Here is a 19,418-nt window from a genome sequence, read left to right as displayed (position 1 = left end):
AAGTTAATCAAAAATCACCCATTGCCTCCGTGTATGTAGGGATAGGTACCTTTCACATTTCAACCAATACCGTACCAACTCCCAACACCAAGGTATTGATAACAGTACTCAATGGTACCAATTTGACGTACTTTTGTGTATATCCATGTGGTAATAAAATGAATGTTATTTGTCTGATAAAAAAAAAAAAAGTTTTTTTTGTTAACATTTAAAGGGGAACTGCACTTTTTTTGGAACTTTCTGTCATTCACAATCCTAATGTGAGACAAGAGCACATATGTTTTTCTTTTTTTATGGATTCGAACTAGTAAATAAACGCTAGTAAAAGTAAGCTAAAAATGGATGGAATGGGATTCATTACCATTGGAAACATAAAAGAACCTTCATTGTTTAATATACACCCTGTAAGTATATACGTAATGTAGTAACAGGCACATTTATGATAACATGTAATATTCACGTATTTTGGTCATTTTAAACACAAGGCTGGGAATTATTTTTACAGACTTATCGCAAAATGTGCTATTTCCTACAAAAACTAGAACTTAGGCTGACCATACTCTGAAATCCCAAAAAGAGGACACGTATATGCGTGCCAAGGCGGGTCCGGGACTAGGTGAAAATGTACTAATGATACTTGAACTTGCTTTATAAATAAAGCATTATTTTCTCCTCTGTTGACAGCAGTGTTGGCGCTAGGAATTTTCAAAATGGATGGGACCCCATTAAGTCATAAAAATGGGGTCCAACCGTAAATTTTTGGGGTCCAACTTTTTTGTAAGCGTTTTGAAAACATATGATAAACGTATGCATCGTCCTGTTCTATCTCACATGCTATATTGTGTTTTGGAAAAAGGTTGTCATGAACGTTACTTAATTAATTAAAAGAAATAATAAAAAAGAAGACAAATTTGTACGTATATGTAAATGTATTCAGTTATAAACATTCATTCACTTTCTTCTTTTTTTAATGGATCTAAACTTTACCGCTGCTGGTAGTTTTTTCAATGTTCTTATTTGATAAGTTGTAGGTGTATTTATTTCAGTATAAAAGTGTAAAAAGTGTTTTGCTTCGGTCATGAAACGATGATAATGGTGTGCCAGGGCATACATACATTTTATATTTAATTCTTAAATCTCTGGAGTTTACATAAACTTCACATCTATCCCTCAATTCAAAATGTTAAATTTTTTTGTTATTTTTTCGTTTTTGTTTTCCGCCCTTTTTTGTCAAACAAAAGTATGTTTTGTTTTTTTGGCAAACACACAAAATATGCAAAATCTTCCACCAAAAATATTTTTCAAAGTGGAATATTTGATGTGACGTAATCGGAACCTTGGATAGGTCAATAATTCATAGTAACATTGATTTTGATTCAATATTATGTTTTGAGCAATGACAGTTGAAAGAAAAACAACAATAGCTTTGATTCACTCTATCACAATATACACCGCGGGGGGGTGTATATTGTAGCGTCCCGGAAGAGTTAGTGCTGCAGAGGGTTCTGGGTATTTGTTCAGTTTATGTTGTGTTAGGGTGCAGATGTTCTCCCGAAATGTGTTTGTCATTCTTGTTTGGTGTGGGTTCACAGTGTGGCACATATTTGTAACAGTGTTGAAGTTGTTTACACGGCCACCCTCAGTGTGACCTGTATGGCTGTGGAACAAGTATGCCTTGCATTGACAATTAAACCACTACATCGCTCGCTCGCTATCTGGCCCTCCCTCAGGAATGCTGCTGCGTGCACACACCTTCAAAATTTTGTTTAGTTTTCAACCCCTTCTTAACCCTGGACGTAGATTAAAAATACACGCAACCCAGACTTTGAGGCATTTAAGAAACCCCGCCCGAACAGCCCCGCAAAAGAGGACATATGGTCAGTCTACAATAACTACCACTAATCATTATGGACTTGATGAGCGACCACAACTACGACTTTGGGACAAATGATGATCCAGAACCTTCTATTTTTTTAGTCTGAACATAAGGAGGATGAACTCCAAGTGTCAGAAGCTGTGTGGTAAACAGATCCAGCAAGTAGCAGTACTGCTCTAAGCAAGATGTAGAAACTACAAACATAATGAAACATTCACTTACTGTACAATGTCTGTTCTCACTGGGATGCCGACTGATGTTTTTTACATCTTCCCGTTTGGATGAATAATTAATCATTATACCCACAAAGGTTAAAAAAAATAGTTGGGCGCAAACAAGTGACTTTGTGTCCTTTTAAGCCATACCTGGTTGGTTAAATTTGACATTCAACTTAGTTTATGGCCATAAACGTCGACTATACAAATTAAATGCATGATTTATAATATAAAATTAACTTTTACAAACTCAGAGGTGACGCAGGAGCTCATCGGCTCAGTTTGTCATTAGCTGCATAAGCTAGTTACCGCTGTGATTAAAGTGGCTCCTGTGTGTTAGCACTTTTAATAACAATATTGCTAATATTTGGTTAATATTCAGGTCATGACATGTAAATGGAGTGTTGTTGGCAGTTCTTGGATATATTTAGAGGGCTTTATGGACGCAATAGTGTACACCAATTAGCTGCATTGTTAGCTACCTTGTACTTGCATGAATCAGAATGCATAAGAAAAGAATGACGTGCTCCTGTCTTACATGGGGATAATAGGCAACAATCCAAAACCTGCATTTCCCTTTTAACACTTAACTGATAAGTCTGTCTTATCTTTTGTTGATTTTATAAAGTGTCTATACTGTAAGTATTGTATTTATTACACACCAGCTGTTTGATTGTAATGTGCATCTTAGTTGTAATTTAGATTATTACGTACATTTGAAGGCGTTGAAATTGCCATGAAAAATCGCAAGTGCTAATTAGCATGTTTATGACTGATCCAATGTAAATTGGCACCAAGCTCGCTCATTTTGTAAACTGGAGAATTACTTTAGGACACTTTCTACGAAGAATCAAATGAAACCAAATCAACTTTATTTATAAAGCACATTTAAAGTTTACCACAGGGGTAGCCAAAGTGCTATACAGTAGGGAGATTAAAAGATAACACAAGAAAAACGAGCAAACACGACACAGAGCTCGATAAATAAAATAAAAATAAAACATAGAAACAGGTTCACAGCAGGTGCATTATTGGACGCCGTAGCAGGATGGTGATTACAGAGTTTTAAAAGCCATGGAATAAAAGTGTGTTTTTAAGAGCAATTTAAAAACAGGAAGAGAGGACGCCTGTCTAACATTCAAAGGTAAGTCATTCCAGAGCTTGGGAGCAGCAGCGACGAAAGCTCTGTCACCTCTAAGCTTCAGCCTTGTGTCAGTGACCCTCAACAGCAGCTGATCTTAAGGATCGGGGAGGGCAGTAAGGCTGAAGGAGGTCGCAGAGATATGTTGGAGCGAGGTTATTTAGACATTTGTAAACAAATAGTAGGAGTTTAAAGTTGATTCTGTAGCGCACAGGGAGCCAGTGAAGGGACAATAATATAGGGGTGATGTGCTCACGCCTGCGGGTACATGTTGCAGGCAGGCGAGGGAGTCCTGGCTAATGCCTACATACAGGGCGTTGCAGTAGTCAAGACGAGTTGAGATAAAGGCGTGGATTCATTTCTCAAGATCATGTCCTGACAGAAATTGTTTCACTTTCGCTATTTGGCGTGGTTGATAAAAGCTTTTTTGTATGACGCTGCTGATTTTTTTTTCGAACTTAAAATCTGAGTCAAACTTTACCCCCAAGAAGCCTGTTTGCCCAATGAGTGCTCGAACCGGGGAAAGTCTGCACCTGCACCTGACGTCACGTTCAAATATGGTACTAGTTGATTTTACGTAAATCAATACCCCCAAAATTTGGTTGATACCTGTAAACATACTGATTTCGGTACCCGTCCCTATCCACAGGTGACACTTGTCTGTCCTTGCCGTGGTTTTCACCCTCCTCTTAGTTAAACATGATATTTGTCCATTTTTTTTAGATGAACACAAGTCTCTGAGGGTTTGGTTTGACCGTGTGGCTGCCTCACAGGCCTGCCTGTCAGCAGCCCAAAAAGTGCTGCAGGGAAAAGGCTTGCTGGCTATGAGGAGTTTCATGCAGAGGCAGCCTGCCCCTCAGAGCGGCCCATGCAGCGGCACGCAGCCATGCAACAGCAGGACTGCTGAGGTATCTGCCAGATAATCGCAATAACTTGCACTAGATTTAAAACAGTCTAACCCAGCATTAAAAATAAGGTTCTGGTGCCTAAGTACTATTGCACAGGATTGAACACAAAGTGTTGATTCTTAATAGATGTCTTGTCCTTTCCCTCATGGTTATTTAGGATGACGAAGGAGAGCGTGTGGTATCAAAAGAAGAGATGGAGGCGGCTGCTATGACATGGAGCAAAAATCCAAACATCTTTCAGTCAACTACAGACAGAGTGCACCCTATGTACGTGATAACAGTTCTTCTACTCAAAAAACTCCTTCCTTCTTACATCTATGCTGGTTTATTTCCTTTCAGTCTGCCACAGAAGGGCCAGCGAAACATCCTGTTGACGAGTGCCTTGCCCTACGTTAACAATGTGCCTCACTTGGGAAACATCATTGGCTGTGTCCTCAGCGCTGACGTCTTCTCCAGGTGCACTACGAATTTGAAATTTCATAGAGAAAAAGGGTTCTAGTTGTGTACTAGACCACATAATGGCATACCTATTTAATGTTGTCAATGACTTTCTCTTAAGGTACGGCCGTATGCGAGGCTGGAACATGTTGTTTGTGTGTGGCACAGACGAGTATGGCACCGCCACAGAAAACAAAGCCAGAGAGGAAGGCCTGACGCCGCAGCAGATTTGCGACAAGTACCATGTCCTTCATGCCAGCATCTACGAGTGGTTCCAGATAGACTTTGACTTCTTTGGAAGGACCACCACAGAGAAGCAGACAGAGTAGGTTTAAAAAGAACAATCCTGAATTAGTCTTTCTAGAATCTAACACCATACGGATCCACATACAATACTGTTTTTGCCTTGGGAAAAAAACTCAGAAAAAAATTGGCTGTTAAATGTGAGGCACAGTGGCGCCTGCTGGTTTTTCAAGTCGGGGAAGCTATTTTTTCAGCTACTCTCTAAACCTGAGTACAGTCTTCAATAATCGATTAAAAATCTTAGATTTTACAAGAAAACATCACATAAAGGATCGCTACATTCTCCATATCAACTCGAAACGCTGTCCATCCATCAATTCTTCCGCTTGTCCCTTTCAGAGTTACAGGGGGGCTGTAATACCCAGCCGTACTTGGGCTGTAGGAAAAAACTTTAAAAATATTTTGGTTTATGTTTCAAGACGCTGTATCGCTCATTTTGTGCTCAAACTAGAAGAGATTCAGCCTCAGACAGATCATCCAATTATCATGCGAATGCTCAGCGTCCAAGCCCACTTTCCATATACTTCCAGGGACGCTCGGTGTCCGACAAAGCCGAGCATTTATCCAACGATTATTTAGTTTGACTGCAGTGGAATCACCAACTCTATGCTCCCCCATTGAAGTCAATGGACACTTGGCTTCAACTTTGTTGATGAACTCTGATGCAACGGCAATGAGTGAAAAGGAATAAGTAACTGATTCTATACAAATATTAAGTGCATTTTAGCGCATATTTAGTCAATGAAATGTAAACAAAGGTATATAAATGACGAATTATATATTTTTTTTGACATTTTAGGGGATGCTGAGCTTCACTTACAGTCTTAGTGGAATTGCTGTTGGTGAGGCATGTACATTTATAGATGCTAACTATTTTGAGTTTGATGGCACCAAACAGCTGCTCTCCTAACGAGTCAGAGCTTTTCTTCCCGTCACACACCGGTGAACTATTTATTAGATGCAGTTGCAACAGACCTGCTAGAAAAGATTCTCATTGGTTGTTGGCAAGTTAGTCAACAGAGAATTGAAATTAGAAGAAGTGCTAATTTTGTTACAATGGTTAACAATGTAGCAGAGTATTCAAACAACTGTCCAGCTATCTACCTGATGGTTTCACTAGCATTGAAGATATTTCTTTAAGGAAGAAATTATTTCAGATTTGTTCTTTTTTACCAGAAGCGGGTCTTCAAAATAGTTGTTTTGAATCTGGGTCCATATGGTATTTTCAGTAATGTTGAGGACAATGCTAAACAAAGAGGTTACACATTGATCACGACACATAGAGCGCTTGAGTGGTATGCCCTTTTGACGCTGCTTGGTTTATGTCTGAAAAGGCACACACGTTCTACACGATTATTCACATTATGTAATGTAAGATTATTGTAATCTCATGCAGGATCCTGATGTGAACGTCTGGTCCTCTCAGCTATAAAATCTGCTTAATTGCTCTTAGTCTCAGAGCAGAATACAAATATTGTTTCCAAGTTACTATAATCACAATCAACTAACTGAAGCTGATGTACTTTCTACGTTAAATATGACATTGTGAACAAAACATAAACATTCTTCTTTAGAGCAGAGGAGACATTGATCTGCTCTAACAATACCAAACAGATCATATTTGAAGGTGTTTTTATATTGCAAGCTTTGTGCCTCTCAAAAGGCATCAGGCACCATTTTAAGTTGACGTGTATTAATGTTCTCTGCTGTGAGGTCTTTAGAGCTAACCATCATCTTATTAATCATAAGAAACATTTTAAAGCTCCACAAGCAAAGTGATTATTTTCATCTTCAAATAATATAATCTTGTGACATAGGTTCAGTGTTATCTGAATTGTGTATTTTGTCGGTTCCACTCAGGATATCCCAGAACATTTTCTGGAGGCTCCACAAGAATGGCTTCCTATTGGAAGACACGGTGGAGCAGCTCCGTTGCGAGACCTGTCAGCGTTTTCTGGCTGACCGCTTTGTTGAAGGCACTTGCCCAAACTGCAATTACCCAGACGCTCGTGGTGACCAGTGTGACAAATGTGGGCGGCTCATCAATGCAGTGGAACTCAAGGTGGGCACTTTATGTTGAAACTGTGACAACAACATAGTTGTTAATAAAGAACCAATTATCCACACTAATATGATCAAGTTAAAATAGCCAGTTGTTATTTCGGCATGTCTGTAATAAATGCGTAAATATGTAATATCTGTCTTTCCCCTTAAGGCACCTCACTGCAAAGTGTGCAGTCAGACTCCAGTCATCCGTTCCTCCAAACATCTTTTCCTGGACCTGCCAAAAGTACAAGTTTTACTCCAATTTTTGTATTGAGCTTTGCCCCCCAGCTACAGTTTGTCTGTATTTCCATCATCTACATTCTAGTTAGAGGCTCAGCTGGAGCAGTGGCTACAGAAGTCCACCAGCACCGGAGACTGGACCTCCAATGCCAAACAGATCACTCAATCCTGGCTAAGAGATGGACTTAAACCACGCTGCATCACCAGAGACCTGAAATGGGGAACGCCGGTACCTCACCCTGACTTCAAAGAAAAGGTCTGCTTTCGCCTAATTAGTTTACAAGCACTAGTACAGTGGCACACAGTTGTGGCTCTTATGACTGAGGACCCTTTTGTTGCCTCTTCAGGTGTTCTATGTGTGGTTTGATGCCCCTATTGGTTATCTTTCAATCACTGCCAACTACACTGACAAATGGGAAATGTGGTGGAAGAATCCAGATCAGGTACTGTCTATAATGAATGCTCACATTTCTTTCTTATAAACATGTTGATATGCTCGGGGTTTACCTTTTTTGAAAGCAGGTGTAAATACACAGAGTATAAAAGTCTTATATCAACAAGCTCTGCACTTAGTCTGCTAAATAGCACATCCTAAAGGATTTTTGCAATGTTACTATTGTGCCAATTCATGCAAATTAAAAGAGAAATGCAATCTTTTTGGAATTTTGCCTATCATTCACAATTACTAATGTAAGACAAGAAGCAACGTAAATAAACATTGGCAGCTTAAAGTGGAGCCAATGAGAATCACTCTATTCCGCCTATACATTGCTTGAAAAAAAAGTCCATTAATGTTTTATATATACGCTTTAAGTATATATGTAATATTTACATGTATTGGTCAGTTTAGGCATATTAATTTAACAGACGTATCACAACGTTTGCTTTACCTTTCAACAAGAACAAACCTACTACTCGCAGCGTACTTTGCGAGAGACAACAAAGACTACTTCGGGACAAATTATGATCTAGAAAAACCCTCATTTTTGAGCCTCAATATAGGGAGGATAAGCAACAAGTTTTCGAAGCTATGTGCTTAACCAATCCAGCTTTAGTAAAAACCTCAGCATCATGTAGCAGTATTGCTAAGTGCTGAACAAGATATACAAACTAGGAACATAATAAAACAATCACTTACTCTACAATGTCTGCTCTCACTGGGATGGAGACTGATGAGATGTTCATAACTTACCGTTAAGAATTAAGAATTTTTCATAATTACCTAGAAAGGTTAAGAAAAAAAAAGTTGCCGCAAACAAGCGTCTTAATATGTTTGTCAAAGTTGACCCACTTCTTGGTTTATTGCCACATCCTTCTACTATCCAAGTGAGAGGCATGATTTCTAGAATCAACTTTCACCAATTTAGTGGCAATGCAGCAGCTTACCGGCTCAATGTGTCAATATAACAGCATGAGCCAGTTAGTTCTCTCTGGTCAATGTGCAGCTAACAATAGATTGTCTGCATTAGCACTTATAATTGATTGATTGATTGAAACGTGTATTAGTAGATAGTACAGTACATATTCCGTACAATTGACCACTAAATGGTAACACCCGAATAAGTTTTTCAACTTGTTTAAGTCGGGGTCCACGTTAATCAATTCATGGTACAAATATATACTATCAGCATAATAAAGTCATCACACAGGTTAATCATCATAGTATATACATTGAATTATTTACATTATTTACAATCCGGGGGGTGGGATGAGGAGTTTTGGTTGATATCAGCACTTCAGTCATCAACAATTGCATCATCAGAGAAATGGACATTGAAACAGTGTAGGTCTTACTTGGTAGAATGTGTACAGCGAGCAGAGAACATAGTGAGTACGGATAGCATAAGAATAGGTATATACATTTGATTATTTACATTAGGTTATTTACAATCTGGGGAGATGGGATGTGAATGGAGGAGGGTATTAGTAAAGGGTTGAAGTTGCCTGGAGGTGTTGTTTTAGAGCGGTTTTAAGGAATATAGAGATGCACTTACTTTTACACCTGTTGGGAGTGCATTCCAGATTGATGTGGCAGAGAAAGAGAATGAGTTAAGACCTTTGTTAGATCGGAATCTGGGTTTAACGTGGTTTGTGAGCTCCCCCTGGTGAGTGAGGTGTGATCTGAGTTGGAGGTCTAAAAGTAACCGGACTAGCTTGTTCTGGGATGTTTGGAGTCTAGATTTGAGGGTTTAGGAGGTGCTGGGGTACCAGGAGGTGAAAGCGGAATCGAAAAAGGGTTGAATGAGAGTTCCGGCTAGAATCTTCAAGGTGCTTTTGTTGACCAGAGAGGAGATTCTGAAGAGGAATCCCGTTAAATGATAAATGGGTTGTACTTGTATAGAGCTTTTCTACCTTCAAGGTACTCAAAGCGCTTTGACACTACTTCCACATTTACCCATTCACACACACATTCACACACTGATGGAGGGAGCTGCCATGCAAGGCGCCTGCGGGACCATATGAAAAGCAACATGCATCTGGCCCACATGGGGAATTTTATCCAATAAAAACCTCTACATACCATCAATATTAACATAATCTCATTCACATTTTATGTAATACATAACACTGGAGGCTGCAGTGGGAATTATATGATGCATTGCACTAGCCATCCATACTAAAGGTGTCACATTAAAGGCCTACTGAAATGAGATTTTCTTATTCAAACGGGGATAGCAGGTCCATTCTATGTGTCATACTTGATCATTTTGCGATATTGCCACATTTTTGCTGAAAGGATTTAGTAGAGAACATCCACGGTAAAATTCGCAACTTTTGGTCGCTAATAAAAAAGCCTTGCCTTTACCGAAAGTAGCAGACGATGTGCGCGTGATGTCACTGGTTGTAGGGCTCCTCACATTCTCACATTGTTTACAATGTGAGCTTCCAGCAGCAAGAGCGACAATTTCCCCATTAATTTGAGCGAGGATGAAAGAATTGTGAATGAGGAAATTTAGAGTGAAGGACTAGAAAAAAAAAAAGGCGATTGTATTGGGAGCAATTCAGATGTTTTTAGACACATTTACTAGGATAATTCTGGGAAATCCCTTATCTTTCTATTGTGTTGCTAGTGTTTTAGTGAGTTAAATAGTACCTGATAGTCGGAGGGGTGTGTCCACGGGCAGGACTTCACCTCCGGGAATTTTAAACAAGGAAACACCGTGTGTTTGTGTGGCTAAAGGCTAAAAGCTTTCCACCTCCATCTTTGTACTTTGACTTCTCCATTAACAATTGAACAAATTTCAAAAGATTCAGCAACACAGATGTCCAAAATACTGTGTAATTACTCGATGAAAAGAGACGACTTTTAGCCGTAAGTGGTGTTGGGCTAATATGTCCCTTCCAACCAATAACGTCACAAACACGCGTCAACATACGCGTCATCATTCCGCGACGTTTTCAACAACAAAAGCCACGGGAAATTTAAAATTGTAATTTAGTAAACTAAATCGGCCGTATTGGCATGTGTTGCAATGTTAATATTTCATCATCGATATATAAACTATCAGACTGCGTGGTCGGTAGTAGTGGGTTTCAGTAGGCCTTTAACAAAAGTTGTACATGAATAAATATTACACCCCTTAATGTATTAAAGACTTCCGTGCATGAATACTTAGTGATAATTAGGAAATCAACAAGGCATGTTGGGAAATGTTTGCTTCTCAAACTTGTCAGTTCTTCTGGATTGTGCAGAAGACTAGGAAATTGCCCCTGTATACCAACATCCCCACTGAAGTTACAAACCTCCCCGAATTTTGACGTTTCTGTGTGAATATAAAATATTGTACCTTTTGCTGGGATGAAACAATGATGGTTGAGCAACAAATACTTTCTTTAAATGAGCGACCACAGCCGTATCGGCGTGCACACAAAGCGGCTGTCTTCCATAGTATCAATAGTTCCTCCCCCCTTAGCTTTCCTTCTCAGTCCGTGTCAAAACATATTTATGGACTCTCAAACCAGGGCTAGAATTTAACCACAGCAATTCTCCGGTCCAAAGGCAAAACCTAGTAACTCACGTCTAGCTGATTTTGAGAAAACAAAAGAAAACCAATCTGTCTTGATGCTGTCTTACAAAGATCTACAAAGTCATCAAACGTATAGATGTTTTCTTGAGCTTTCATTTTCTTGCCGATTGAGCCGTGGATTGAATCTGCTCTCATGAACGTGTGCCCTTTCTCCAGATATTTTATCACAATCTCGGGTGGGCCCCATTCTGTGTTTGCACATTGGGCAAGAGCCGTGTACAGCGTCCAGTTTTTATTTTGACCTCCACAGTTATCTGCCTAAAAGAGTATGCAAGGGGAAGAATCAAGAACAATACATTTAATGAAGGTGCTTGCAACGTCCTGGGCCAATCTTCCAAATATCCCCTCGTGCCATAATATCACATAATCAGGTTGACCGTCGGCCCCCATTCGTGCAAATGTCTTATTAAAGACAATAAGGCAATTAACAAAGAAGCTTCGATTGGTCCCTTGAGATACTAGGTTTTTCTGTTGTATCTACGCGATTATGTGGTAGTTGCTAGGTCCTGCCATGCGCGTAACAGCTTAATTATGTAACAAATTACAATATCGCATACACTAATGTAAAGCATATCACCTAGGAACTCCAAAATTATTATCAGCTTAGTTTTGACCAAAATTGAGTTACTGGGTTTTGCCTTTGGACGGGAGAATTGTCGCGACCGCCCTCTCATTTGCGTAATGCCCTAAAAAAATGTACCAACATTTGCCACAATACTTTGCCGTGACCGCCCTTGATGTTTTATTAGCTAATGGACAAGGGATATAAAGGTCAACGGCATAATGTTAAATAAAAATAAAATTTCAGACGGTAAGTAACACCGTCTCCTTTATACATGTCCGATAACCCTACAATTATTAGTTTATTTTAAACAACACAAAGTCAGACACATGCGCACTGTCGTCGCTTGGCTTCCTAATTATGGCGTAGTAACACCGTTAATCTCGCTCAAGGAGTACACTCTCGGAGTATACTTACTCTACAGACCTACATGTCACACAAAGGGTGGCCGTATGAACAACGCCAGCACTGTCATAAATCTGTGACACATAGTGAGACCACACTAAACAGCAATGACAAACAAATTCCGGGATGCTACAGTCATTTTCCCTTGCTTCCCGCCATGTGTTTAAGATCACACTGCTGTTAGATAGAGACAGGTGTGGACAATATTGGAGACACTTGTCCCCACACTAAAAGTATACAGCGAAGAAGAAAAACTATATGACGTTGCTTTCATTTTGACAATACAACGTCCATCAGCTGCTTTGACAGAGTTAATGAGGTGGGGAAACACTCTGTCACTCCGTTTTTGTTGTTGTTTGCCAAACTGTTGTACTGAACCACAAGGGGGCGTTGGAGAAGAACACATCTTGTTTACTTGACTTCATCTTCATTAGCCAAACTGCTTTGTTTTTTATTTTTATATCAATAAGTAAATGCCATGTTTTTTTGAGGGTTTTTTCATGTCACAAAGGTATTTATTACGTTCAAAACCATTTGACACATCATTTTGTTAATGTTTTATTGTGTGTAGTTAATTCCTATACAACATATTTCTGCTCAAACTCTTAATGGATCTGTCACCTCATCTACATGTACATAACTCCAAAAAATACTTCCCTCTGTCAAAAGGTAAACATAGAGATAAAGGCATTAATAATGCACAAAAAAAATGTATATGTATGCATGCATGCATGTTTTGGAGCCCCTGCCTTGAAAGAAAATCATGTTTGCCTTTGTGCCCTAAAATATGAGCCCTCCGAGCTAAGGCAACCTTGACCTTAAAAAGTTAAAATTTGAGGCCTGTCAGACTGTTGGAAAATAGAACTATTCATGCAGAAAAAAATGAACACAAGTGTTAAAAAAAAGTCTATACTCACAAATAGTTAAATTTAAAAAACTAAAAAGTATGTCCACATAAAAACAACTTCACTGGCTGTCATTTGATGTACATTTATGTGTGCAACTAATCATATTTGACCTGGTATCTAAACTGTGGTTGGAGTTTTGGGCCCCTAAGGCCCACGTTTGGTCCTAACCAGTGAAATATGGCCTTGCAATAGCCTGCATGAAAATGGAGAAAAAAACTCAATACATAAATGTTAATTAAATGAAATACAAAAGACTCTTGAATATAAATACACTACTTGATATGACAACACTTACAATATTGAAAGCAATTTTTTAAATCACAACATGATGCAATGTTACTGAAACAAATGGTCTCCCAACATCTCATCTTTTGCTGTAACTTTGTGTAAAAAGCTGTCGTGAAATCAAGCGCTTTAGGCCACAACAATCACACACAAAAAATCACACAAAATCCTAGAAGGACTGACCATGTTAGTGTTTGGACTTCAATACGAGGACTTCCAATACACAGAAGAACCACCAAAAAACCAAGATCTAAGTTACATACAAACTGGATTTATATCCTACACAACTTTCTGGCATGCAGGAAATACCACGCTTGACGCTTCTCCTTCTTCAGTAAAAAGATTTAAGAGATCTCAGTCCTACAGATAAAAAGAAATCCAACATTTGCTGTAATAAGCAAAGCTATCGTCTTCATTCTCATCGACTCATCTCATCTTTCTCCATCTCAAACCCCACGATTGAGCTTTGTGTGTGCGCTTCATTTTTGGGTGGGGGCTGGGAAGAGCTGATAAGTCCTCTTTGAACTAGATGATCTCATGATGATCTAATATGATGTCATCCTCATGTTGCAGTGTATGTGTGCCACCAGGTGGAGCTGTACAATTTCATGGCCAAAGACAATGTGCCGTTCCACAGTGTGGTGTTTCCCTGCTCCCTTCTGGGAGCTCAGGATGGCTTTACACTGGTCAACCACCTGATTGCCACTGGTAGGCGTTTGTAGCTTTTTTATTATTTATGACATTCACTACAGCACACTGGTAAATTATTCATGCTGCAGTCACCCTGGAGATGTCCTATTCTGACTTGTGCGCAGAATATCTGAATTATGAAGACACAAAGTTCTCCAAGAGCCGTGGTGTTGGCGTGTTTGGCGACATGGCCAAGGACACCGGTATCCCGTCTGACGTGTGGCGCTTCTACCTGCTCTATGTGCGTCCAGAAGGACAGGATTCCACCTTCTCCTGGGCAGACATGGCTACGAAAAACAACTCGGAACTGCTCAATAACCTGGGCAACTTCATTAACAGGTTGGCCATTAAGATTTTGTCCTCAACTGTGCAGTAGAGTATTTTTGTAAACTATATGAAATAAGTCTGAGGTGCCACAACAGTTTTATGGCCAAACTCTGGCCTGGATACTGGAAATTTAGACTATTTAAAAGTGCTTCTGGTAATGTCAGTTTTGAGAGTTTGTTACGCTAATGAGAGGGATTTTGTCCACACCCCTCTCTGAAGAAGTGTTATGTTCTTTATCCATTTTCCACATCTACACTGTAACTCTGCTCTTGTCCATCGTAAAATATTTCATATACCAAATACAAAACATAACTTCATTAGCTCAAGATACATTTTTTTTTTCAACCTAAAAAATACATAGTTAAGCCTCGATTTACAACCATAATTAGTTCTTAAACATGATTAGTAAATTAAAAAGTTTGTATAGTGAAGCACATTTTTCCGTAATAAACAGCCTTGACAAAAGTCCATATTTTAGTTAAGAGTTGTACACTTTGAACACAGTATAAAGTGCTATACAGTACTGCATGTCAAATAAACATAAAGGGTGATGGATCAATTTTTTCCTTACTAACAAGCTGAACTGCGCTGTATGCACTGCTCTGCCAGCACGCGACCTAAACAAACGATCAGAAATCACATAAATCCTTAACTTTAACAACAATAAGGCTACAATAATTACTATTTTCACAAACTAAAATTCACCCAGAATAACATTGGCAAAGAGTTTAAAACAAAGGGAGGAGGAGGGGTACCTTTTACACGTGCATCTTGTGCCGCTGAACGAGAGCTAGTGTCTTTTCCTCCACTGTTAAAATAAGTCTGCTTTAGGATAATTTTCCAGAAAAGTCCAGTCTCATCAAAATTGAATTTTGCTGTAGTACAAAGTTTCATCAATTATTTAATACTTGAGAGCACCATCAATATATTAGTTTTTTTTTTGTTTTTTTTTAACTCCACAGTAATTCCCTCTTTCTCTCAACGCTTTCAACTCATATGGAGTTGGCAATAATGGTCAAGAGGTGAAAAAACACACGATGAACAAATGTGTAATAATGACATCAAGTTGACTTTTGTAGGCTTCTGGTTGGACAAAATGCAAATGACAGCCCAGTGAATGTTTTTTAATGCGAACATAGATTGTATTCAAACTACACTTGTACGGATGGAGATTGTTTAACACCCTAGATGCCGCTTGGGAAAATACATATGTGGATGTGGACAAACAAAAAACAAATGCAATTTTTATAACATGATTACATTGTTACTTTTATGCGCATGTGTAATACATAGCTGTTATGGTCGACAATGGAAGACGACTGGGTGTATATCTTGTTCAAACGCCAGCCACCTCACCAAAACATAAGTTGTGGGACAGAAGGACATAAACATTAGTAACACTAGCTTAGCTATGTTGACTACAATACTAACATTACACTCAAATGTTAATAGCAACATCATGATAACTTAGCTTGAAGAAAAACTGAATGATTAAGTGATCTTAGAGCTCCCATGTCTGTAGCTAACTGACAGATTTTAAGATGTGTAGCAAAGCTTACTTTGATCGGCATATACACAGGTCAGAGGCAGTATCATGTCCATGATGGATGAGCTTTTTCCTCTCTGACATCATGAAAAGCAACCGTGTAAGCACTTATTCTCTCAGAAGTGGTGAAGTTTTATGCTCTTAAACAGGCTTAAGAGACTTGCTGCACGAACATCATTTTAAAAAGTCCCTTTTGCTTAAAAGGGCAATTTTTGAAATAACTCTTTCTTTTCTTTTTTTTTTAATTTTTTAATTGGAATCAAGTCCAATTAAGAAATATGATTTGGGAATGTAGGAGACCTAACTATTACGAGAGATCGTCCCCACTTTTTTTAAAACATGTTTGCTATGGTGTAATATCAGCCCAATTAGACCGCCACTTTGATGGCTTTTAAAAAGATTGGGGGTTAAATCCTGCTTCAAAGAGAGTTTTTCCCCAAAGCACCTTGATCTTGCAAATTGTTCTCAGGCAGCAGCGTTGATGCCGAATTGCTTTTAAAAGATCTTAAACTGCATCCAGCTTGAGGTGGTGGAGGTAGACAGTAGCTTGAAACAAGTCCTCACCGCACAATATCATCAGCCATCGCACTTTCTCGCACTCTCGCAATAGAAAATGTAAGAATGCAGGTCAGGCAAAGTCTGCTCCGCTCCCACATCAGGACCACTGCTCGTTGTAAATATGACAGCCTTGTCAAAGCCTTTTTAGACGTAGCCCACTCTCCTTGAGAGGCGTTGAATTTAGTCAATTATAGATTACCGCGTTGCGTCAGACATGTCAGCCTCTCACTATAAGCATCCTGCTGATTTGCACATACAACTCAGCTCAATTATTTTCTAGCAACGAGGCTCAAAGCAGACCTGTTATGTTCATTTACGTCAACCCAGTGCTGCATTACACGATCCATATTTCATCCTCAATTAGCGAGTGGAGTAACACGCCTTTCTTATTTAGCATTTTCTCCCTCCTGATTTTAGCTGTCTTTCTGACACTTCTCACGCACTTTTTTCTGACCCCTGTTTTTTTTCTGCTTTTCTGTTTTTCTCCACCCGCCTTCAACCCTCCTTCGATTCTCCAGAGGCGGCATGTTTGTTTCTAAGTTCTTTGATGGCTCTGTGCCTGTGATGGAGCTGCTGCAGGAAGATAAGAAGCTCTTGGCTTTAGTGGGCTGGGAGCTCCAGCAGTACATCCAGCTCATGGACAAAGTCAAGTAAGACCACATGAATTGCACACAAATGTATTTATGCATACAGTGCATTGGATATGCTGTCAGTTTCAAGCCCGTTCTCTACTTTTTTGTGATGTTTTAATGATTAACTGTTTGAACTGGAACTGGATTTTGTCCTCTACCAGAATTCGTGATGCTCTGAAACACATCCTCAACATTTCTCGCCATGGCAACCAGTACATTCAAGTCAATGAACCCTGGAAGAAGATCAAGGGAGGAGATGCAGAACGGTGAGATTATGAAGACCTATATGGTATATAATGCAGGGGAGATGGATGAAATACCTTTGCTTATTTTCAATCCAAAAGCGAGAATCGGCTAGCTATTAGAAAAGCGTTTGTTCATTTGTATTTCTCGAACCACTTGACCATACACTGGACCAGTGTTTTTCAACCACTGTGTGCACTGGTGTACCGTGAGATACATTCTGGTGTGTTGTGGGAGATTGTCCTTTCACGTAATTTCACGTTTAAAATATTTTTTGCAAACCAGTACCGGTAATTATAATCCGCAAATAATGTGCCGTTGTTGAATATCTGCACTGTGTAGAGCTCGGCAGAGTAACCGTTTAATACTTTTACGTATCAGTAGGTGGCAGCAGGTAGCTAATTGCTTTGTCATGATCACAATAGGCTGGAAGCAGCGCAGGTCAAAAGGTATCTAATGCTTAAACCAAAAATAAACTAAAGGCGGGTGCCACTAAGAAAAGGCATTGAAGCTCAGGGATGGCTATGCAGAACAAAATTAAAACTGAATTGGCTACAAAGTAAACAAAAACAAAATGCTAGATGACAGAAAAGACTTACAGCTTGTGGAGCAGACAGCGTCCACAAAGTACATCCGTACATGACGTGACAATCAACAACGTCCACACAAAAAAAGGATAGCGTCCACACAACTGAAATAATCTTGATTGCTGAAACAAAGTAGATGTGGGGAATAGCGCTCAGGGAAGAAATTAAACTGCGACAGGAAAATACCAACAAAACAGGAAAACTATCAAAATAGGAGCGCAAAACAAGAACGGGAAGACTACCCACAGGCAAACAGCAAAAAACTCAAAACAAGTTCATATCCAACAATTGCGAGAACAACTTTTTACTGTCAATATTGGCTCTGAGTTTCATTTTTTTATGTTTTCTGCTGGTGGTGTGCCTCCGCATTTTTTCAATTAAAAAAATGTGCCTTGGCTCAAAACAAGTTGAAAAACACTGCACTGGACTACAAATAACATTTGTCCAAGGACGTCAAAGGAAATGATTAGATGATTCCTTGCTATGTGTTCCCTGCAGGCAGCGTGCAGGCACTGTCACTGGTGTGACCGTCAACATCGCTTGTCTGCTGTCAGTTATGCTGCTGCCCTACATGCCAGCAGTCAGCCAGACCATCAGGGATCAACTGAATGCCCCTCAATCCTGCGTCAACACCATGTTGCAAGGCACCGGTACCTTTGCATGCGTGCTGGGCGTGGGCCACCGCATTGGAACCGTGAGTATTAGTGCACACTCACCAGAATGGCGACAATAATGATGGTTAAAGGCCTACTGAAATGAGATTTTCTTATTTAAACGGGGATAGCAGGTCCATTCTATGTGTCATACTTGACAATTTCGCGATATTGCCATATTTTTGCTGGAAGGATTTAGTAGAAAAAATCGACGATAAAGTTCGCAACTTTTGGTCACTAATAAAAAGCCTTGCTTGTACCGGAAGTAGAAAGTGCGCGTGACGTCACCGGTGTGAGGGCTCCTCACATCCGCACATTGATTACAATCATAGACAACAACAGCGCGAGCGATTCTGACCGAGAAAGTGACAATTTCCCCATTATTTGGAGCGAGGATGAAAGATTCGTGGATGAGGATTGTGAGAGTGAAGGACTAGAAGAAAAAAAATAAATAAATAAATAAAAAAGACGAGGGCAGGAGCGATTCAGATGTTATTAGACACATTTACTAGGATAATTCTGGACAATCCCTTATCTTATTATTGTGTTACTAGTGTTTTATTGAGATTATAAAGTCATACCTGAAAGTCGGAGGGGTGTGGTGACCGCCAGTGTCTCTGAATGAAGCCATGGAGGAGCCAAGAAAGTCGCAGCTACCTCTTTGACAGCTGCTGCAGGAAGAATGACACAAGCTCTGCTCAGATTTACGGTAAGAGCCAACTTATTACCACAATTTTCTCACAGAAACCTGACGGTTGACATGTGGTAGAGAAACATGTTCGCTGGATTGCTTTGTTCCATATTAAAGCTTCACAACAAACAAAGAA

The 19,418-nt window shown here is 39.5% G+C and overlaps 1 protein-coding gene across 2 annotated transcripts in view; it reads left to right on the top strand.

Moving 5' to 3' along the window:
• Positions 1 to 19,418, top strand: part of mars1 (methionyl-tRNA synthetase 1) — a 37,087-nt gene that overhangs the window by 9,163 nt on the left and 8,506 nt on the right. For both annotated transcript variants that reach the window (XM_061886577.1, XM_061886567.1), the window contains exons 6-18: positions 3,956 to 4,140; positions 4,298 to 4,407; positions 4,480 to 4,596; positions 4,700 to 4,903; positions 6,742 to 6,943; positions 7,097 to 7,171; positions 7,253 to 7,423; positions 7,515 to 7,610; positions 13,946 to 14,063; positions 14,171 to 14,384; positions 16,995 to 17,126; positions 17,270 to 17,374; positions 18,437 to 18,632. In XM_061886577.1, the coding sequence (XP_061742561.1) occupies positions 3,956 to 4,140; positions 4,298 to 4,407; positions 4,480 to 4,596; positions 4,700 to 4,903; positions 6,742 to 6,943; positions 7,097 to 7,171; positions 7,253 to 7,423; positions 7,515 to 7,610; positions 13,946 to 14,063; positions 14,171 to 14,384; positions 16,995 to 17,126; positions 17,270 to 17,374; positions 18,437 to 18,632 (1,925 nt within the window). The remainder of the gene's footprint in view (positions 1 to 3,955; positions 4,141 to 4,297; positions 4,408 to 4,479; positions 4,597 to 4,699; positions 4,904 to 6,741; positions 6,944 to 7,096; positions 7,172 to 7,252; positions 7,424 to 7,514; positions 7,611 to 13,945; positions 14,064 to 14,170; positions 14,385 to 16,994; positions 17,127 to 17,269; positions 17,375 to 18,436; positions 18,633 to 19,418) is intronic.

This window comes from Nerophis ophidion, linkage group LG02 (assembly GCF_033978795.1).
Source record: "Nerophis ophidion isolate RoL-2023_Sa linkage group LG02, RoL_Noph_v1.0, whole genome shotgun sequence".
In the NCBI taxonomy this organism is placed as follows: Eukaryota; Metazoa; Chordata; class Actinopteri; order Syngnathiformes; family Syngnathidae; genus Nerophis; species Nerophis ophidion.
Note: the sequence above shows the minus strand (reverse complement) of the source record. Positions and strands in the feature narration are given on the sequence as shown.